Below are 23889 nucleotides of genomic sequence, written 5' to 3'. Positions count from 1 at the left end.
ACATTATCTAAAGTTTATCTTGCCAGTTGTGTGTCAGTGAGATGAAAGGATGGTTCAGGGCTTACCTTTAGGCATCAGTCCAGCCAGGCTGCACTCAATAGCTTGGAATGGTAAACTGAGGAAATCGCTCCTGGAACGAGAACAAAGTAAATGCACAAAAATGTCTTATTTCAGACAAATGTGTGTACTTCTGTGCTGCCAAACCACCAGCATCTCACCACTATACAGATGTCTGTTAATGACTTCTGCATGAATCTGAATCAGGTGGACCTACAGGCTAAAGCAGGAAGCTACACTGATCTCCACCTAAGCTTGGTAGGAGCCTCTTATTGGATAATTACTGCTTACATTACATTACAACTTACTTAACCAAGTGGTGCATGAGGTGCTTCTCGTTTCTTCAACAACCACATGGAAAGACACCGCTGGTGGTCGTGGAAAAGATGTTAGTCTATGTGACTATCATTGGCATTAAGCAGAGAAAACATCTAAGGAGATGCAGAAACTACGGTGCCCATCTGGGGACACTGAGGGAAAACATTAACTTGTGGCCACGAGTTATTAATGAGTTCCCACAAGTGATTAATGCATTCTCACAAGTTATTAATGAGTTCCTGCGAGTTATTAATGTGTTCCCACAAGTTATTAATGCATTCTCATGAGTTATTATTGCATTCACATTCTCACAAGTTATTAATGAGTTCCCACAAGTTATTAATGTGTTCCCACAAGTTATTAATGAGTTCCCACAAGTTATTAATGTGTTCCCACAAGTTATTAATGCATTCTCATGAGTTATTATTGCATTCACATTCTCACAAGTTATTAATGAGTTCCCACAAGTTATTAATGTGTTCCCACAAGTTATTAATGAGTTCCCACAAGTTATTAATGTGTTCCCACAAGTTATTAATGCGTTCCCACAAGTGATTAATGCATTCTCACAAGTTATTAATGAGTCCCGACGAGTTTTTAATGTGTTCCCACAAGTTATTAATGAGTTCCCACAAGTTATTAATGTGTTCCCACAAGTGATTAATGCATTCTCACAAGTTATTAATGAGTCCCTACGAGTTATTAATGTGTTTCCACAAGTTATTAATGAGTTCCCACAAGTTATTAATGTGTTCCCACAAGTTATTAATGCATTCTCATGAGTTATTATTGCATTCACATTCTCACAAGTTATTAATGAGTTCCCACCAGTTATTAATGTGTTCCCACAAGTTATTAATGCGTTCCCACAAGTTATTAATGCATTCCTATGAGTTATTATTGCATTCACATTCTCACAAGTTATTAATGAGTTCCCACAAGTTATTAATGTGTTCCCACAAGTTATTAATGCATTCTCATGAGTTATTATTGCATTCACATTCTCACAAGTTATTAATGAGTTCCCACAAGTTATTAATGTGTTCCCACAAGTTATTAATGAGTTCCCACAAGTTATTAATGTGTTCCCACAAGTTATTAATGCGTTCCCACAAGTGATTAATGCATTCTCACAAGTTATTAATGAGTCCCGACGAGTTATTAATGTGTTCCCACAAGTTATTAATGAGTTCCCACAAGTTATTAATGTGTTCCCACAAGTGATTAATGCATTCTCACAAGTTATTAATGAGTCCCTACGAGTTATTAATGTGTTCCCACAAGTTATTAATGAGTTCCCACAAGTTATTAATGTGTTCCCACAAGTTATTAATGCATTCTCATGAGTTATTATTGCACTCACATTCTCACAAGTTATTAATGAGTTCCCACAAGTTATTAATGTGTTCCCACAAGTTATTAATGCATTCTCATGAGTTATTATTGCATTCACATTCTCACAAGTTATTAATGAGTTCCCACAAGTTATTAATGTGTTCCCACAAGTTATTAATGAGTTCCCACAAGTTATTAATGTGTTCCCACAAGTTATTAATGCGTTCCCACAAGTGATTAATGCATTCTCACAAGTTATTAATGAGTCCCTACGAGTTATTAATGTGTTCCCACAAGTTATTAATGAGTTCCCACAAGTTATTAATGTGTTCCCACAAGTGATTAATGCATTCTCACAAGTTATTAATGAGTCCCTACGAGTTATTAATGTGTTCCCACAAGTTATTAATGAGTTACCACAAGTTATTAATGCGTTCCCACAAGTGATTAATGCATTCTCACAAGTTATTAATGAGTCCCTACGAGTTATTAATGTGTTCCCACAAGTTATTAATGAGTTCCCACAAGTTATTAATGTGTTCCCACAAGTTATTAATGCATTCTCATGAGTTATTATTGCATTCACATTCTCACAAGTTATTAATGAGTTCCCACAAGTTATTAATGTGTTCCCACAAGTTATTAATGAGTTCCCACAAGTTATTAATGTGTTCCCACAAGTTATTAATGCGTTCCCACAAGTGATTAATGCATTCTCACAAGTTATTAATGAGTCCCTACGAGTTATTAATGTGTTCCCACAAGTTATTAATGCATTCTCATGAGTTATTATTGCATTCACTTTCTCACAAGTTATTAATGAGTTCCCACAAGTTATTAATGTGTTCCCACAAGTTATTAATGCGTTCCCACAAGTGATTAATGCATTCTCACAAGTTATTAATGAGTCCCTACGAGTTATTAATGTGTTCCCACAAGTTATTAATGCATTCTCATGAGTTATTATTGCATTCACATTCTCACAAGTTATTAATGAGTTCCCACAAGTTATTAATGCGTTCTCCCGAGTTATTAATGTGTTCCCACAAGTTATTAATGCGTTCTCCCGAGTTATTAATGAGTTCTCCCGAGTTATTAATGTGTTCCCACAAGTTATTAATGCGTTCCCACAAGTGATTAATGCATTCTCACAAGATATTAATGAGTCCCTACGAGTTATTAATGTGTTCCCACAAGTTATTAATGCATTCCTATGAGTTATTAATGCATTCTCATGAGTTATTATTGCATTCACATTCTCACAAGTTATCAATGAGTTCCCACAAGTTATTAATGTGTTCCCACAAGTTATTAATGCGTTCCCACAAGTGATTAATGCATTCTCACAAGTTATTAATGAGTCCCTACGAGTTATTAATGTGTTCCCACAAGTTATTAATGCATTCTCATGAGTTATTATTGCATTCACATTCTCACAAGTTATTAATGAGTTCCCACAAGTTATTAATGTGTTCCCACAAGTTATTAATGCGTTCCCACAAGTGATTAATGCATTCTCACAAGTTATTAATGAGTCCCTACGAATTATTAATGTGTTCCCACAAGTTATTAATGCATTCTCATGAGTTCTTATTGCATTCACATTCTCACAAGTTATTAATGAGTTCCCACAAGTTATTAATGCGTTCTCCCGAGTTATTAATGAGTTCTCCCGAGTTATTAATGTGTTCCCACAAGTTATTAATGCGTTCTCCCGAGTTATTAATGAGTTCTCCCGAGTTATTAATGTGTTCCCACAAGTTATTAATGCGTTCCCACAAGTGATTAATGCATTCTCACAAGATATTAATGAGTCCCTACGAGTTATTAATGTGTTCCCACAAGTTATTAATGCATTCCTATGAGTTATTAATGCATTCTCATGAGTTATTATTGCATTCACATTCTCACAAGTTATTAATGAGTTCCCACAAGTTATTAATGCGTTCTCCCGAGTTATTAATGAGTTCCCAAAAGTTATTAATGCGTTCTCCCGAGTTATTAATGAGTTCTCCCGAGTTATTAATGAGTTCCCACAAGTTATTAATGAGTTCTCCCGAGTTATTAATGAGTTCCCACAAGTTATTAATGAGTTCTCCCGAGTTATTAATGAGTTCCCACAAGTTATTAATGAGTTCTCACAAGTTATTAATGAGTTCCCACAAGTTATTAATGCGTTCTCCCGAGTTATTAATGAGTTCTCCTGAGTTATTAATGAGTTCCCACGAGTTATTAATGCATTCTCACGAGTTATTAATGAGTTCCCACAAGTTATTAATGAGTTCCCACAAGTTATTAATGCGTTCTCCCGAGTTATTAATGAGTTCTCCTGAGTTATTAATGAGTTCCCACGAGTTATTAATGCATTCTCACGAGTTATTAATGAGTTCCGATGAGTTATTAATGAGTTCCCACGAGTTATTAATGCATTCTCACGAGTTATTAATGAGTTCCCACAAGTTATTAATGAGTTCCCGAGTTATTGATGAGATCTTACGAGTTTTTAATAAGTTACCAAGAGTTATTGAGTTCCCACAAGTTATTAATGACTTCTTACTAGGGTTGTCATAATACTAAAATTTCAAACTCGATTCGATACTTGAAAGAAAAACTCGATACTCAATTTCGATACTATTTAAAAACACCAATTTATTGAACAAGTTTATTCAAAAAATAACATTCCTCAATTTATAATGCAAACATTAAATGTTAAGAATAAAGTGTAGAAAGTTCCCACGAGTTATTAATGAGTTCCCACAAGTTATTAATGAGTTCCCACAAGTTATTAATGCGTTCTCCCGAGTTATTAATGAGTTCTCCTGAGTTATTAATGAGTTCCCACGAGTTATTAATGCATTCTCACAAGTTATTAATGAGTTCCGATGAGTTATTAATGAGTTCCCACGAGTTATTAATGCATTCTCACGAGTTATTAATGAGTTCCCACAAGTTATTAATGAGTTCCCGAGTTATTGATGAGATCTTACGAGTTTTTAATAAGTTACCAAGAGTTATTGAGTTCCCACAAGTTATTAATGACTTCTTACTAGGGTTGTCATAATACTAAAATTTCAAACTCGATTCGATACTATTTAAAAACACCAATTTATTGAACAAGTTTATTCAAAAAATAACATTCCTCAATTTATAATGCAAAAATTAAATGTTAAGAATAAAGTGTAGAAAGTTCCCACGAGTTATTAATGAGTTCCCACAAGTTATCCATGCGTTCCTATGAATTATTAACTCATTCACTGCCATTGACAACTAAAGTCGTCATTTTAAATTCAACTGTTCACTGCCAATGATTTAACCTTTTAAAACAACAAACATGACTTTTTAAGTTCATCCTGAGATGGAGATGTTCACATTGAATAAAAATGGCTGAGCTTTAATCTCAGTAAATCCCTCTACATCAGTAATATTTATTTCAGATCAGAATCAGAATCAGAATAGGTTTGTTGCCATTGTCAGTGAACAAACAATTCACAAACTAGGAACTTGCTTCGGTACTAATGTGCTACATATAACATGAATAATATAATTAAAAATAGAATAAAATATAATAAAAAAAAACTAGAATAAAACTTTCAGCTATAAAAATGGCAGGTAATAGTAACATGTCCGATAACGTGACGTTGTGTCGAGTACCGAAGACGAGCATGGTTGTGTGTTTATAAGCTGTTCACAAGTCTAACGGCAGATGGAAAGAAGCTGTTCTTATGGCGGGAGGTTCTGGTCCGGATGGACCGTAACCTCCTGCCTGAGGGAAGCGGCTCAAAAAGTGTGTGTCCCGGGTGAGAAGGGTCAGCTGCTATCCGACCTGCATGCCTCCGAGTTCTGGAGACGTGCAGGTCCTGGAGAGATGGAAGGCTGCAGCCAATCACCTTCTCAGCAGAGCGCACAATGTGCTGCAGTCTATGTTTGTCCCTCACCGTGGCTCCAGCGTACCACACAGCGATGGAGGAGGTGAGGATGGACTCGATGATGGCCGTGTAAAACTGCACCATCATCTGGGCCGGCAGCTTGGCCTTTTTCAACTGCCGCAGAAAGTACATCCTCTGCTGGGCCTTTTTGAGCAGGGAGCTGATGGATGGCTCCCACCTAAGGTCATGTGTGATGGTGGTTCCGAGGAAGCGGAAGGAGTCCACAGTGGTGACGGGGGTGTCCGTCAGGATGAGGGGGAGAGATGGGGCGGTGACTTTCCTGAAGTCCACAATCATCTCCACTGTCTTCTGAGCATTGAGCTCCAGGTTGTTGCTGCTTTGTTGTACGAAAACAACACAGTAACGTCACAATTTATGGCAGGCAAGGACTCAGACACCAAGTGCCGCTGTTAGCAAGCCAGCTAACACAGAGCTAATGTGTCTCCTCAGGAGAGCTGAAACATCTGCAGCTTGGTGGTGTTTAAACCGGACAGCAAAGGCAGAGCTACAGACACCTGTAATGTGTGCAAACTGGGTGTTCAACATGCTGGACAGGACAGCTCCATGATTCACTGCCTTCATACAAGCTACTTTCACTGTAGTCCATCATTCTGACAAACACCTGTAGACGTGACCATCTTACACCTGTACTGGCGGTGCTCCATTGGCTACCCGTAAACTTCAGAGTGAAGCTAAATATTCTGACCGTTGTTTTTAAGGCCCTGAATAGCCTGGCACCGGATTACCTGTCTGACATTGTGGCTCGTTATGTGCCAAACCGGGCGCTGAGATCTGCTGATTGCTGCTTCACGTTCCCACAATGAAACACAAAACGCGGGGGCAGCGTGCTTTTGTCCCTCTGGAATGCTCTTGCTCCCAGTGAGGCTGGCACCATCCCTCCCCCATTTCAAATCACTGCTTAAGGTCCACTTTTACGACCAGGCATTTTGAAACCCATGACTTTTATGAGTTATTTTTATTATTGATTCTCTTATTGACTGTGATTTTACTGCTTTGTTGTGTACTTTTATTATTGATTGTGTTTTTATGTTGTGTTTTACTTTTTATCTGTACAGCACTTTGGTCAGCTGCCATGCTGTTTTTAAATGTGCTTCATAAATAAAGTTGGTGTGGTATAGTATTACTTTGTGGACAAAATACTGCGCATAATGGTCAGAGGTGCACCTGTCGGAGTTCTGACAGAACATTTGCTCATTCCAGCGGGGGTTAGCCGACAGGCGGACTGATATTTGTTTGATATGAAAAATAGTTCCTGTCTAAAACCCTTTTGGGTTAAATTAAATGTTCCCATAAGATCTGGAAAAGTCAACAATCTCTCCCTGTGCACATAGAATATTATCTTAGGCTCCATCTGGCCACTTTCAATTGTTTTTAATTCATCTATATTTGTTGATCGGTGCGTGGTGCAGCTAAAAAGCAATACAACACTTTTTCGTACTTATACGTCACGAGCCAGTGCCTGATTTCCATCTCGGTTGTCATGGTGACCTGCGATTTGGGGGCTTTTAAGATGAGATCCTTTCAGGAAAGCCGATCTCTGGAACACACCCCTCATGCATTAATATCTCGTGGCCACAAGTTAATTTGTTTTCCTCAATGTCACCAGACGGGCTCAGTAAGAAACGACTAAAAGTGGGTTAAGAACTGTCCAACGCTTTATTAAAATTGGTCTGATGAGTCCAGATGGACCCTGTTCCAGAGTGATGGTGCGTCAGGGTAAGGAGAGGCAGATGATGTGATGCACCCATCATGCCTAGTGCCTACTATACGGCAGTGCTATGATCTGGGCTTGCTGCAGGTGGTCAGGTCTAGGTTCAGCTACAGGAAGTGCTCCAAGAATGAGGTCAGCTGACTACCTGAATATCTTGAATGACCAGGTTATTCCATCCTCCCAGAGGGCACACCCATATTCCAAGATGACAATGCCAGGATTCATTGGACTCAAATAGAGAGAGTGGTTCAAGGAGCATGAGATATAATTTTCACACATGGATTGTCCATCACAGAGTCCAGACTTTAACCCCATTCAGAATCTTTGGGATGTGCTGGAAAAGGCTTTGTGCAGTTGTCAGACACCACTGTCATCTATCATCACTAGACAAAATTCTGGAGAGAGTTGTTTCCTCTTAGCTCCACTCTCACTTAAAACATACTCTTTATGAACGCTTTCAGACTGGTTTTCGCCCCAGTCACAGTACAGAAACTGCTGTCTTAAAAATCACGAATGACCTCCTGACTGCTGCTGATTCAGGTGTACTTTCCATCCTCATCCTCCTTGATCTGAGCGCAGCTTTCTATATTGTTTTTCATTCAGTTCTTCTTAACAATCTTTCATCTATTGGCATTTCCTGTCTCACACTTGGCTGGTTCCACCCCTGTCTCTCAGGCTGTTCACAATTCATACAACTCGGGGCAGCAGTAGCTCAACAGGTTGAGCGGGTTGTCCAGTAAGTGGAAGGTTGCAGGTTCGATCCCAGCTCCGGACAGCGAATTCTGCTGTTGTGTCCTTGGGAAAGACACTTAACGTCACCACCTTGCCTGCTGGTGGTGGTCGGAGGGACCGGTGGCGCCATTGTTCGGCAGCCTCGCCTCTGTCAGTGCGCCCCAGGGCAGCTGTGGCTACACCGTAGCTCATCCCCATCAGTGTGTGAATGTGTGTGTGAATGGATGAATGATACACTGTAGTGTAAAGCGCTTTAGAGTCCTTACTCTGAGAGGCGCTATACAAGTGCGGGTCATTTATCATTTAACTCAGATCCTTCAGATCAGACCCCTACCCAGTAGTCAAAGGTGTGCCTCAAGGTTTGGTTCTAGGGCCCCTTTTCATATCTACTTTCTTCTACTTGGTCAACATCCATTTTCACTGTTGCTGACGACACCCAGCTCTACTTGTCCCTAAGACCTCAATCTCCATTTATGCCCCTACCTCTCTTCCTGTATATCTGAAATTAAATATTGGTTCACCACAAATGTTCTTAAACTCAGCAGTGACTGAATGGAAATCCTTTCAGTTGGCACCAAATCCAACTTGACCAAAGCTCCCAGTTCTTCACTTAAGGCACTGTTGGTGCCTCCTCTTTTTCTCCTTCCCATCAGGCGAAGAATCTGGGTGTCATCCTAGCCAACTCTCTTTCATTTCCCTGCCACATCAGTAGCATCACTCGGGCTGCCTACTTCCACCTGCCTCCAGCAGCTCCACAGCCTTCCTGTTAAGCAATGCAATGAATTCAAAATCCTTCTTCTCACCTTTAAAGCCATCAATATCTTCCTTTGGTGGGGATGAATGTAACCAGGCAGTGTACATAAATATGGTGGGTCACCACCAGGAAACCAAGGCTGTGGAGTGGTACTGAACAGCAGAACCAGTGGTACCACTACACCAGATGTTCTGAGTTTACTTCTGGGACCATGGGTTTTTCTCCCTCAGCAGCAACATTTTCAGGACTAGCAGAAGACATTACCTAAACAAAAACAACTTGTGTCCAAACAGCTGTTGGCTGCTGACCAGTCCAGTAAAAATCTGCTGAGTCATTGTCTCCAAATGTAGTGTCATGGCTCTTAACAGAAATGCTCCACTGTGACATGCCTTACCTCAAATGTCTCAGGCTAGCAGGAGGCAGCTCCCCATTGTCCCCAAAGTCCACATAGTACAGGTCCACAAGGTTGGAGCCTAGGATTCCCAGGACCCTGGCCCTGTTCCATGTGTCATGGTCTCGGTATGGAGCAGCCACAATGTCTCCAACCACAATGGGCTTCACCTGCTGCACCTACAGACCCACAACATGTCTCAGGACAAGGAATAATGGTGTCAGAGTCACAATCAGACAAAATATGAAACGAGAGTCCTGCTAACAGGAGAAGCTAAACTCAACTCAAGATGTGTTGTGGGACATTGTGACATTCCAACACATCAAAATAAACAAGAAAATAAATAAATAAATACATTTAAACTACTAATTTTATATTCTCTGCTCCTTGAACCGTCACCTTATCGTGGTGGAGGAGTTTGAGTGCCCTATTGATCCTAGGAGCTATGTTGTCTGGGGCATTTTGTGCCCCTGGTAGGGTCTTCCATGACAAATGGATCTTAGGTGAAGGGTGAGACAAAGAACGGTCTGGATCTTTCATAGACGTGGGCATGGGCTGCATGGTGGCGCAGTGGTTAGGACTGTTGCCTCGCAGCACGAAGGTTTCAGGTTCGAAACTCAGCTGCGGCCTTTCTGCGTGGAGTTGCATGTTCTCCCCATGCATGCGTGGGTTTCCTCCGGGTACTCCGGTTTCCCCCACAGATCACAACATGCCCTATAGGTTATAAAAAAATTGTAAGTCGCTTTGGATAAAAGTGTCTGTGAAATAAATAAACATAAACATGGACGTAAAAACAAAGAGACGGAGTACCCGGCCGGGAGGGTTACCGGGGTCCCACCCTAGAGCCAGGCCTGGGGTTGGGGCCCATGAGCGAGCGCCTGGTGGCCGGGCTTTCGCCCATGGGGCCTGGCCGGGCCCAGCCCGAACCGGATACATAGGCTCATCCAACTATGGACCCACCACCCGCAGGAGGAACATGAAGGGTCCCATGCAGTGTGGATCGGGTGGCAGACCGAGGTGGGAGCCTTGGCGGTCCGATCCCCCGACAAGGAAACTGGTTATTGGGACATGGAACGTCACCTCGCTGGCGGGGAAGGAGCAGGAGCTTGTGGCAGAGGTTGAGCGGTACCGGCTAGATATAGTCGGACTCACCTCGACACATAACATTGGCTCTGGAACCCAAGTCTTTGAGAGGGGTTGGACACCCTCCTTTGGTGGAGTTGCTTCGGGTGAGAAGCGGAGGGCTGGGGTTGGCTTTTCGTTAGCCCCAAGACTCTCTGGCTGTGTGTTGGGGTTTACCCCGGGGGATGAGAGGGAGACCCGTTCCCCTGTGCCTTCGGGTCGGGGAACGGGTCCTGACTGTTGTTTGTGCTTATGCGCCAAATATCAGTTCAGATTACCCTCCCTTTTTGGAGTCCCTGGGACAAGTGCTAGATAGTGCTCCATCAGGGGACTGCATTGTCCTGCTGGGGGACTTCAATGCTCATGTGGGCAATGACAGCATGACCTGGAAGGGTGTGATTGGGAGGAACGGCCAGCCTGATCCGAAAGTTTTGTTTCGTTATTGGACTTCTGTGCAAGCCACAGTTTGGCCATAACGAACACCATGTTCGAACATAAGGATGCCCATCAGTACACTTGGTACCAGGGCAGCCTAGGTTGCAGGTCAATAGACTTTGTAGTAGTATCATCTGACCTGCAACCGTATGTTTTGGACACCTGAGTGAAAACAGAAGCGGAAATGCCAACTGATCACCACCTGGAGGTGAGTTGGATGAGATGGCAGGGGAAGATGTCGCATAGACCAGGCAGACCAAAACGCATAGTGAGGGTCTGCTGGGAATGCTTGGCAGAAGAATCTGTCAAGCAGTGGGGGACATCGACTCAGAGTGGGCCTTGTTCCACTCTGCGATTGTTGAGGCGGCTGTTGCTAGCTGTGGTCGCAAGGTGGCCGGTGCCAGTCGTGGTGGCAACCTCCGTACCCGCTGGTGGACACCAGAGGCTCGGGCAGCCATCAGGCTGAAGAAGGAGGCCTACAGGGCGTGGCTGGTGTGTGGGTCTCCCGAGGCAGCAGACGGGTACCAGATAGCCAGGCAGGGCGCAGCAGTGGCAGTTGCCGAGGCAAAATCTCGGGCGTGGGAAGAGTTTGGTGAGGCCATGGAGAAAGACTCGATTGGCGCCAAAGAGGTTCTGGAAAACTGTCTGGCGCCTCAGGAGAGGGAGGCAGCAACACAGTCACACTGTTAACAGTGGGAATGGGGAGCTGCTGACGTCAACTGGGGCTATAGTCGGGCGGTGGAAGGAATACTTTGAGGAGTTCCTCAATCCCACCAATGCGCATTCCGAGGAGGAGCCAGAGCCGGGAGACCTGGGGATGGACTGTCCAATCTCTGGGGCAGAAGTTGCTGAAGTAGTCAAACAACTACACAGCAGCGGAGCCCCAGGGGTGGATGAGATTTGTCCAGGGTATCTCAAGGCTATGGATGTGGTAGGGCTGTCGTGGTTGACACGTCTCTGCAACATTGCGTGGTCATCGGGGGCAGTTCCTGTGGAGTGGCAGACCGGGGTGTGGTCCCCATATTTAAGAAGGGTGACCAGAGGGTGTGTTCCATCTATAGAGGATCACACTCCTCAGCCTCCCTGGAAAGGTCTACTCCAAGTCCGATTGATAGTTGAATCTCAGATTAAGGAGGAGCAATGTGGTTTTTGTCCTTGTCGTGGAACTGTGGACCAGCTCTATACCCTTGCAAGGGTGACGGAGGGGGCATGGGAGCTTGCCCAACCAATCCACATGTGTTTTCTGGATTTGGAGAAGGCTTATGACCGTGTCCCCAGAGGCACCCTATGGGGGATGCTCCAGGAGTATGGGGTGGGTGGCCTTTTGTTAAGGGCCATTCAGTTCCTTTACCAGAGGAGCGTGAGTTTGGTCCGCATAGCCAGTAGTAATTCGGACCTGTTCCCAGTGAGGGTTGGACTCCGCCAGGGCTGCCCTTTGTCACTGGTTCTGTTCATAATCTTTATGGACAGAATTTCTAGACGCAGCCGTGGTGTGGAGTGTGTCGAGTTTGGTGGCAGGAGAATCTCGTCTCTGCTTTTTGCGGATGATGTGGTCCTCCTGGCTTCATCCAGCTCTGACCTTCAGCTCTTGCTGGGTAGGTTCGTGGCTGAGTGTGAAGCGGCTGGGATGGGGATCAGCACCTCCAAATCTGAGACCATGGTTCTCGAACGGGCTTGCCAACTCTGGGTCGGGAGAGAGGTCCTACCTCAAGTGGAGGAGTTTAAGTATCTCGGGATCTTGTTCACGAGTGAGGGTAGGAGGGATCGGGAGATCGACAGGCGGATTGGTTCGGCGTCTGCAGTGATGCGGACCCTGAGCCGATCTGTCGTGGTGAAGGGGGAGCTGAGCAAGAAAGCCAGGCTCTCGATTTACCGGTCGATCTACATCCCAATCCTCATCTATGGTCATGAGCTTTGGGTAATGGCCGAAAGAACGAGATCGCGAATACAAGCGGCTGAAATGAGTTCCCTCCATAGGGTGGCCAGCAGTAGCGGTTTTAGGCACGGGCAGACAGGGCAGTTGCCCGGGTCGGCATTTTTTCATGACACAAAAGGGGCGCACAAGCCGCACCGAGGTTTTCTATTATCTGTCATATGACAGCGTCTCGATTGGAAACAGCAAGTTAGCGCCCCTGCAGCTGCAGGCACTCCTGCTGACTGAGGGTTCAGGTGCCCCGTGCGTGTATGAAGAAGAGGAAGGGGAGGGGTGCGGCAGGGGAATTCCCAAATGAAATGAGCCATAGGGGCTGAGTGGTCACCCCCCCATCAAGGTCAAATTGTTTAGTCCTGACTAAAGGAAACTTATTGAGTCAAGAGCCAAACAGAAGAGATGAACATAAAAAGGCTAAAACCAACAGGTGCCCGATTCAGGAAAAAAAAAAAACAGAAAAAAAAGAGGAGAAAGATAAAGGTAAGTACGCTCTCATGATGCATGTTTTCAATTTTTTGAACCAGTTAACTGGGATTTTAACAGTTAAATTCGGTCAACTAATTGCTAACCGAGCTAATGGAATCAGAATCAGAATAAGAAAAAGCTTTATTGCCAGCGCTCCATCGACCCAGAGCATAGGAACTTGACTCCGCAGACCAGCCTGACCAAGGTTACACACACACGTAGACAAAACAGGTACAGGCAGACCACGAGAGCAGCCATGAACGGTGCTCATTTCAATTAGATGAAAAGGGGATCACATGAGGATAAATTGGGGTGAGGGGAAAAAAGGCATACCAGAGTTACTCCCGACAGGGCGTAGCTTTACTATGCAAAAAAACGGCTCAAACATATAAGCACGAACATCAACAGTTCACAACAGGAGACTCCGATAGGAAGGTGGTGTGGGGGGGGGCCTGGGATCCTGTTTCCCCAGCGAGAGCAGCCCTGTGTGGCGCTCAGCCACTGTAGCCACAGGTGGGAGGGAGATCTTGGGAGGAGCGCAGCGCAAATTGACACCTGCAGGTTGATGACCTCGCCAGGCTGAAGTCCACCGATCTGAAGGCGGGGGAGATCATTTTCCTCTCTGCCTTGAAGTCTGTAACTGATCATTCAAGTCCTCCAGTGAAGCCAATTTAGGTTTTAGGTTTTAATCTCCACACCGTCCGGTGACCCTCTCCGAGATGACATCCATTTTGCGCACTACCAGTAACGCAGCTAGAACGTTGTCCAGCTTACGATTCACCTCGAGTAACGTCCCAGTCTGTAAGGGCTCCACCTGGGCGGTGCTTTCCGTGGGTGCGGGTCGCCCTCCAATCGCTCCCGTCTTCCCAAATTTCCAGAAAACCAGATATCCTCCCACTCCAATCAGAAGAAATCCAGTGATCATCAGGCCAAACATCCACATATCTTCGACGTCCTCAATGGACAGCTGGGAGAGGCATACGATCCTCCACTCCTTCCAGGAATCGAGCGTATACCCCGCCGGGTGTGTCCCTTGCAGGCAAGTGGGAGCCCCCTGCTCCGTCCACATTGTTGAGAAAATCGTATCAATCGCGTTGAATGACCAATTAATTAGATCCATTTCTAAAAAATAGGGTTTTTCAGGAGAAATGCAGAGAAGCGCTCTGTGGGCAGACAGGACAAAGAGCCTTGGGAAAAAAGATAAGAGAGCAAAAGAGGAAGCGTCTGTACTCTGCGAGTGCCAGAAGGGCTGAAATATTGAAACGAATATTCAAATGGTTAAAAAAAATTCCTTGAATCGTTTTTACTGATTCAAACTAGGATTTGTTAAATGCTCGCTGCAGCCTGCCTGAATAACAACAAACACATGTTGATCATGTTCACATAATAATAAATAAAACAACTCTACAAGCAGAAGAAAACACCCCAGTCACCACTAACTATCCTGTTTATTTATTGCAGATGGCTGCACTGATTAGTTTTTACATGATTTGTTCTGTAAAAGTTGGCATTTTTTGTAGTCTACAGTTTTTTATGTCAGTTTAAATTACAATTTCAGAGGCAATTCTAAAATATTATGGATCATGGTAAAGATCTATTGGAGATCTACCCCAACTTTTGGACTGCTCTGCCAGTCACTGTGGCTCAAGCTGAGAGGAGCTTTTCAAAACTTGATCAAGTCATACCTGAGGTCACCTATGTTTCAGGGGCGGCTCACTAACCTGGCTCTGATTAGTACCAATCAGGTGCGCAGATAGGGTGAGGGACGGGGGGGATCTGTCCCCCCCAGATTCAGATCGACCCCGATTCGTCCCCCCAACTAAGGCCAGAAAGAAAACAAAATCGGAGGTTTAGCGCTTGAAGCTCCTTTTTCCAGTTACACTGAATGCAGCATGACGTAAACAAACACCGACTCCAGAGGCGCCAAAGTGGTTGCTGCTAGGATGCAGGATGTATTGAAAAAGGCAAGCAGCGATTACTGCGTATTTAAAAAAGACCAACAGTGTAAGTAGGCGGGACCGATCTGTCTGTTTATGCATGTTGGTTCTAGTTTCAGTACGTTGTTGTCGGTGTTGGGACTTACTCGTTATACACGCCAAAGCCTCATTGCTGACTTTAACAAGTCTCATCTACAAATATGATCCTTCATGAAGTTACTACTTTACACCAGAAGATAGTGGAGATGTGGAACCTTCAGGCTGAGCAAAGTTTGGGAGTTTTTAGAGTTTGAAAAATGCCTCCCGCCGAGAGGCTCCCAGTCATGAAGAGCGCAATGTAACGTGAGGAAGTATGGGTTTCTGTGCCAAAGGTCATATTTGCCCGGCTGGGTCAAAGCTGGGTCACGCAGCACCTTCACCCACAGATTAAGACCTAAGCCGCCAGCAAGTCTGAAGGACTCCATAACATCCGAACACCTGCTCTCCAGAAGAAGGACTTCACACACAGTCTAGTCATAATAAAACAGTCTTAAGCTTCTGTACTTTATTTTTGTTAAATAATCATTTGATCACTTTGCTCATTCTAAATGTATTTTAATCAAATGAATGATTATTATGCTTTGGGTAATCATAATGAACTATAATGAATCAGTATAATTAATTAAATAATGTTTTTGAAGATGTTTAGCGATGACCTTCACACCTGCTCATACAGGTCCGGATCCACAGTAACTTCAAAACACATTTGCTCTGACGCACAACAAGTTTGCTTTGGGAAGAGAAGTTTTTCGGTAAGGTGTCAGAACAGAACGGAGAGAGCTGAAGTGCGGAACGAACGCCACAGGGAAAGGAGCCCTGCCGGCTCTTTTCTCCCACCACGCTATTTCTGTCAAGCCAGACAGAATAGCTGAAATGCAACCCGCTAACGCAGACTCGTCCCAGAGTCTGCTGATTTCTGAGTTAATTTAAACTTGAGAAAGCGCATCTGCCGAAACGCTTCAGCAACGTGTACCGAGGTCAACTCTGGACTGGACCGTCGCACACCTTCGTCTTCTCTGTCAGCCAAGGTGGCATCTGGAGAAACATCCTCCTGAGGTTCGGATCTAAAAGAGGGTCCTAAGTGCGGTGAGGCAGAACACGACCAGATAGCGTTCTGATGCTGTTTTTCTAATTAGAACTAAAGTTTAATTGCAAAACATCATTTTTCACTCAGTTCACCTTCCCTCTCCCTGAAGCAATCTCAGACACCTGCATGCACGCATTCATAATTCCATCATCCTCAATCTTAGCACATCCAACACAAGGTCTATTTGAGCAAGCTTAAAATATCACCTGTTAAAGATGTCCAACAAGGTTGCCAATGTGGATCGTTTTTCCTATGATTGTCATTTCAAATCGTTAGTTTAAATTAAAGAATTAAAACTCTTAAAATTTAAACTTGCCTTTTCATTGAACTGAAACACAGACAAACGGATATGATCGTCAGTTTATCGATGAAAACAACCTTTGAGTCTTCTTATCTCTATAACATTTGGTTATTAATTTGTTAAAATTAATATTCCAGATTATTATGTAGAATGGTTCATCTTTCATAAAAGAGCCAACAACCATTACGCTACAGCAAATATTAGATAAAACGTATAATTGCCGGCAGGTCTGGTCTTTGTTGACTGATCACTTTGTCTGGTCATGACTGACTCTGATTATGAAGCAGAATATTAACTCTGATGAAGAAATTCACTCATCCAGCCGGGAAGATCGACGCTGCTGCAGCATCAGACAGCCGGTGCTGCACGAGAGGTGTGTGGAGTTTACAAGCTCCAAACGTTGGGTTTGATGTTGGTTTAACCTTCTCTGGGACGTGATGGATGTAGAAACTATGGTAAAAACACAGCTAACGTGACAGACGTAGCGACAATAAAAAAAAAAGCCGTAAAAAAGAGGCAGATGCCAATGCATTATGTATGGAAGTCAAGTGTGCCACATAATCATAAAAAAAGTAAAATATAAAATTTCAAAAGAGATTTATATATTTATACAAAAATACAAAAGATGGATCAAGGAAGCAATCGAGATAAGGAGACGTGGATGTGGGACCATGAACAGGGACGACGGAGTTTACACGCTGGACCACGCATGGGACTGCATCGGCGGAGAGGGGAGAGCGGGCAGTAGAGGGCGACAACGTCCTCTGCTGCCCGCAGATAAACGGAGAAGGAAGTGACGCGCCACCATCAGCGTCAGCCTGAAGAAGCCGGCAGCCGTCGGCGAAACGTAGCGTCAAAAACAGGTAACGAAACCGTTTCTGTGTTTTATAAAAACGACAACATGGAATTATTGGGAATTTCATAAGAAAAACAATGGTGGTTGGTTTTAACGTACATTGGCTCTTAATAACCTTTGCAAAAATTGACTTTAAAAAATCTCCATTAAAAAAGATATGCATACAATCTACCAAAAGGGTCAATTTTCACCATCCAACTGACCACAGTATAACCTTTCATCTACAGACATGAATCCACTTTCTTTCTGTCCTCAAAATCCAGAAGGTTCTGCTCCGTGCTTGTTTACATACAAGAAGACATAACATTTCAAACAGACACTGCCCCAAGGTCTGATGCAGGAACCTGGCTGCTGCATTCCTCACCATCTACTTGAAGCTCCTACAGGACTTTACAGTTGTAAGTTACAATAATCATGTGTTGAATGAACAAGATGTTTAAATCAAATGTTTGAATAATCTGTGTTTAAACCAACGATGGCTTAAAAAATGAATATTGCTCTTACAATTATCCATTCAGGTCTTATCTACACCAGATCAGTATATGTTTGATTTAACAAGTTAATCATTGTTTACACTTATATATATTACAATAAGATACTCATTAAAGTAATATTCACCTCACATAAGTTTTAAAGACTCTCATTTACAGAGTGTTAAAACGTCTTTGTATCTGAAGAAGGCGTGGTTTTCTGAGGGATGTTGATTAAGACTCAAAACGTGTCAAATTCAGATTTGCCAAACTTGGCCAAAACTCATAACACTGTGGTTTATTAAAAAAAGAATTACTTCTCGATGAATTCAGTTTCCAGCTGATTCTGGATTCGGCCAAATCGGGAAAGAAGCCTCTTTTGAAACCATCTCCTTTGACCTCCTGTCAAAGCCTCTCTGAGACGCTGCAAGCGATTGCAGACGAACAGCTCTTTTAAGAGCTACTTCACCTCTGAGACATCGAACCTGCAGACCCCGGGTTGCATCTTATGGCTGGGGAAGCTGAACTCAGAGGAAGCTGCTAATCTCTGAGTATTGTGGTTTCAACGAACGGTGACCTCACCACTCGAACCGCACCCCTCCAGAGCACCGGGAGCAACTCATACCAAGGGTATCGCAGCCTGCACACTGGCGTCTGGTGAGTTTAAACAAACAACTCTAGTTTATAACCAAACAACAAATTCTTTTACGACCCAGACTTCACAAATTCTCTCTGATACAAAGAACGGTTTGGCTAAAACATCTAGCTTCCATTACATTTCACACATCACATTAAATCCCCTCATATCCATTACACCACATTTCATTATTCATATCTTGTCGTGTATAATTATTAGTTTAGGAAAAATAATTAAATTCATTTTATAAACTATATACGGACTCTATCTGAATTAATACGAAGTGTGTTTATGATCCCTGAAGAAGCAAAGAGCCCTAGAATCTTCTGATTAAACATTCAAAAATCAGTCAGGTTGATATTTCATATTTATATGGAATCATCACATCTTATTGGTCATAATTAACTAATGTATTCCACTACACAATAAAAAATGCAGGTTTAAGCAGCTTTTCAGAATTTTTCATGGAATAATAGCACTTAACCCCCACAACAGAATGTCTTTAAAAATACCAGTAACGGTTTTAGATCTATTTTCATCGAATATCATCCCAATGAAAAACAAATATCCATACGGTTTTTGCAAAAGTTTTTTCTTTCTGAATTCTAAAACCTAATAAAAACAATAATATTATACAGTTTTTCAGAACTGGCAACTGTAGCCTCCAGAAATGGTCAGTTTTCCACCTACAGTCTGACCTCTTCAGTATCGGGTCATTTGGAGACATAAGTCTTAACTGGTGCCATTAATCTGCAAGAAAGATACTGTTGCTTGGCCAAAGTCCCTCTCAAGCTTTCCGCTTATCTCAGACTGCTCTTATTCACAGAACAAGACGGATGAACAGCATGAGTAACTAATCATATAATGAAATGGACAATATGGTTAAATGAAATGTTTTGATTAATCTGTGCTTAAATTACTGAAGTTGAAATGAAGATTATTATTACAATGAAAGATTAATAAGGATGAAACAAAATATATGACCCATATATTTAATCAGCACACTGACTGGACAAGACACACTCACCATATCTCCATGACACAAGTTAGATTTAATGTCACTGCACATAGATATTTTCTTATCCACAAAATCAGCATCTTCATATCTGAGGGAGGTGTGTATCTGAGTTTGTTGGTAAAACCCCTTTACAGGGCAAGTTCTGATTTGTCAGTAAACCAAAATATGGCCATTATTTAAACAGCATCACTTCCTGAGTGATTCAGTTGAGCCTGACTCTGACTGGCCATCGGAGGAAGCCTCTTCTCCCATCCCATCTTTGACAAGCTGTCAAGCTATTGCACGCTACAGCTGATGGCAAACGCTTCCTTCAGAATAAAGCTGAACCAACTCCGACTCCTTAGACGCAAATAACTACCTGCCGTGACCTGGAGACATCTCGAGACCGGTATAGTGGCACTGCGGTTTCTTCCACGGACTTCGGTACCTTTGGGGTCCCCAGACTTCAGCACATTCTGGATCTACCATGGGGGTCTCCGAGAGGGTATGTAGACTCAACAGATTGCGTCTGATCTGGTTTTATAAACCATCAATTATAGTTTATAGCAGACCAAATTCACTCCCACTCAGAACTCAGTTTCTCCAGATACAAAGGTTCTGACAACATCCCATTCACACATCATCACACCTCACATTCCATCCACTTAGATTCATTCATCACATGAAGAGTTTCCTAGTTGTCATGTTTTTAATTGTTTAGAAAATAAATTTCTTACTTTTTATAAACTTGACTCTGTCTGAATTGATACGAAGTTTCTTACAATCCCTGAATAAACAAAGAATTCTAAATCTTCTGGTTAAACATTGTAATGGTATGAAATGACTGCTTCCCCTCTCCTCTGACACAGGACTAGTCTGCATGAGATACGGCCTCAAGGTCTCATGCATTTGTTATAAAACTGCTTCTCTCCAGCTCAAGAGAAGAAGGAAGAATGGACTCTCTCCTTTTAATAAATCAAAGAACTCTATTTTAATAAGCTAATCACGCAAAGTGTTAGTCAATAAATAAGATGTGACCAATCTGTGAAATCTAAATATTAATTACTTTATTATAATCCTATAGAATATAATAAGTAATATGACTTTAAATGTTTCCACTAGGACTGATCTCACGTAGCAATGTGTCATGTCTTTTAACGCATTCAGTGATCCAATCAGAATCTGCCAGATCTGACGGAGGCGGGGTTTTGGTGGCATTTGGTAAATCTGTCAACTTTCCATTCAACCATAAACCAAAACATCCAAAGTATAAAACTATGCCCACGCCATCTTTAACGCAGTTCAAAGCGTTCTATAGAAGTTGTCGGAGTGGCCAATCCATAACTTTCCTCTTGAGCCAAAAGAACCAATGACAAGCTGGATAAAATCTGTTGCTGTTCTAACTGCTGCAACGGTTCCTTTCAGAATAAAAGCTGAATATTCACAACCCAGGTTTGGGTCTCACTAGATGCCAACAAAACTGTTGTGACCCGGGAGCATCTCAAGACTGGTGGTTGGTTGCCGCGGCTGCTTCTACAGGCTTTGGCTCCACGAGGTCAAGCTGGACCTCTACACCTCCTGATCTAGACGGGGACTTCCGCGAAGGGTATGTAGACCGACAAATGGCATCAAATGTGTTTATGAATCTCCTAACCAAAGCTTAGAGCGAAAACATCACCTTCAATTCCCATCAGCACTAATCACTTCTTCAGATTTGCTGGTTCTGAGCAACACTCCACATCACACCATTCTCCGTCTCACTCACCTTAGTTACACCTTACATTTAGTGTTTAAGTTAGTCTAGTTTTAATCTGTTCAATAAATTTTTAAACTTTTTAAACTTGACTCTCTCTTCTGTTGTCTCTGAGTGAATATGAAGCTGTTATCTAATCTCTGCAATAAAAAGTTCCAATCTTCTGGTTAAAATAACCCAACAGATCCATAAGGTTGATTTCATATTTCCTATGGAATCCTACGTCTTATGGTTTATTAATTAACATGTAATTTAAATCATTACAGAATGGAGAGCCATTGCCCAATATTTGTACATTTGGACACTTTGTGCTCATTCAAAGACATTTTTAAACACTAAAACTGATGTTTCTGGTTGAAAACGGGACAATCTCGTAATGCACCACTAGAGTGCAGCATCTCCATTTTAAGTCAAAAGGGGGTGTGACACTGTTCACCTCCCACAAGGAGGTGCTGATTCATCTCTCTTCATCTAAGGTGACGTGTCATCTCGCAGCCATTTTAATTTCATAGACAGAGTTATCTGAAGGATTTTTCCTGCTGTCATCTTCAATGTAAATACATGTTTATATATGCTTTTCTGAGTGTTTCGTGACACTGTGTATAATCTTGTGTACGGAGATAAAAGAAATATCTCCACCGGAAGTTCGCTTCCCTCGACTGCCGTCTTGATCACCGGTAAATCAGTCCGTAGCTTGGCTAGCATCGATTGCGACAGTCACTATATGCTTTTAAAACGGAAAAGCGTCCGCTCAACACGAATTGCACACGCCAAGTTGTCCGAAATATTAATACGAATGCTCACGAAGGTTCGGTTATTTGGGCCGGCCAGTTCTACGACAGAACTGGACCACACAACGCTTGTTCAGCTGACAAGCTCCGCTAGCTTAGCACGCTTAGCTGCTAAAGTTTAGCTCTCGATTTCGGCAAAAACGGAGTAGCTACCCGCAGCTGAAAATCGATCGACACAGCGCTCCTGTGTCTTAAAAAAACGCTACCCACAAAGGGATAAAATTTGCGTTGTTCAAGTGGATTTAGCTGTGTTTTTAACACTTTCGGTGTGAGAAACGGACTTCAGTTAGCTATTTGTGCTAACAGCCACTTGGACGCACGGCGCATGCGCACGTGCCACCATTTTGCCTGGTAAGACCAAGCAACCTTGACTGCCATCTTGCTACGGTACGCTGAGTGACATCTCTGGGTCATTACTTAACTGTTCTGCCCTGAATGTCATTCAAAACACAAAATTTCTCCTGTAACAAACCTCACTTAGATCCAACCGGTAAGCAGGGGATTCTTATTCAGCTTCCATTAATTTGATAACAAAATAAAGGATCTGTACATCAATAGAATGGCTTCAGAGTGAATTAATCAGTTGACTTCTCTCATTCTACAGATGAGAAATGAATTTCAACTGCAACTTTCTAAAATGAAAAACATAAAAATGCAGCTTTTCAATCTGCAACAGGATGTCACGAAAATCCAAGATATTGGAGATGATTTCCAGGTGGGAGGGGCTTTAACCCTGCGCTGTGCTCTGCTGATCTGCCTCCAAATAAGATGGAAACGCTGCGACCGGATGTACTGATTGGCTCTAAACTACAGGAAAAACACAACATGTCCCATATCGCTCCATCCACATTGATGATAAGTGAAACCTCCACAGACAATGGCCCGGCGCCCCCTGGCGTCGAGCCTGACTAACTACTGTTGGGACCTCTCCTGCCACAGGGGAGGGGTGGTAAGTAGAGCCCTGCACTGAAGCCCTAGGCCCTCGGGTCGGCCCGGCCCGAAGGCCCTTGGACCGGGCTTCGGACCAATGACTGTGTAATTACCTCGGACACGGGCCGGGCCGGGCGCCTTTATTTTTAATCGAATTCATAATAAAAATTGAAACACTAAATCACTCAAGAAAAGATTCCCATCTGAACATCTGAGCTGGACACTGCTCAGTGCAGCTCACTGTCAGCGTGTACTACATAAGGTCCACAGCAAGCAGAAGATGTGGAGAGGGGCTTGGAGCGCGTTGCAGAACCAGGGCGCATGTGGGAAGGTTCCTCCCACTGAAGCGAGTGTTTTCCAAACCCGGTCTCTCAGAGAGACTTGTCACTTAGAAAATGTTCCCTGATGATGAAACTTTGGCTGAATAGCGCTTGTTCCTGTCTCCAATGTGGCGACACATCCAGGAGCCGTCTGAGGAGAAGCCCAGAATCTCTTCAGCTCAGATGATTACGTACAAGCGTGACCCGTCAACCCGGTCTCACAGTAAGACCGGGTTGGACCTGTTCAGGTTTACGCAGACAATCTTTACATAGAATTGACTTACAGATATAAAATTAATTCAGTAAAATATAAAGCATTTTATTTAAATATCCATTCATTATTTTACAAGCACAGAGAGCCGCATCAGATGGATGGAAGAGCCGCGGGTTGCCGACCCCTGGTATAACCTATAAAATGACATGTTTTCTCCAGGACCAGAGAGGACACAAACTCAATACATCTCTTTTATTGTGAGGTAATAATTTCTCCGAGTTTCGCGGTTGCGGGCGGGAGTAGACATGCACGTTGCGGTTGCAGGCGGTAATGGTCAGAAATTCAATGGGAGCGGGCAGG

At 43.1% G+C, this 23889-nt stretch overlaps 1 protein-coding gene across 3 annotated transcripts in view; it reads right to left on the bottom strand.

Annotated features, from left to right (window-relative positions):
- Positions 1-23889, bottom strand: part of tdrkh (tudor and KH domain containing) — a 96568-nt gene that overhangs the window by 13278 nt on the left and 59401 nt on the right. For all 3 annotated transcript variants that reach the window (XM_054736368.2, XM_054736369.2, XM_054736370.2), the window contains exons 8-9: positions 9249-9424; positions 66-130 (exon numbers count right to left, since the gene is read on the bottom strand). In XM_054736368.2, the coding sequence (XP_054592343.2) occupies positions 66-130; positions 9249-9424 (241 nt within the window). The remainder of the gene's footprint in view (positions 1-65; positions 131-9248; positions 9425-23889) is intronic.

The sequence above is a fragment of the Nothobranchius furzeri genome, chromosome 16, assembly GCF_043380555.1.
Source record: "Nothobranchius furzeri strain GRZ-AD chromosome 16, NfurGRZ-RIMD1, whole genome shotgun sequence".
In the NCBI taxonomy this organism is placed as follows: Eukaryota; Metazoa; Chordata; class Actinopteri; order Cyprinodontiformes; family Nothobranchiidae; genus Nothobranchius; species Nothobranchius furzeri.
The sequence above is the reverse complement of the archived record's forward strand: the minus strand, read 5'-3'. Positions and strand labels throughout refer to the sequence as shown.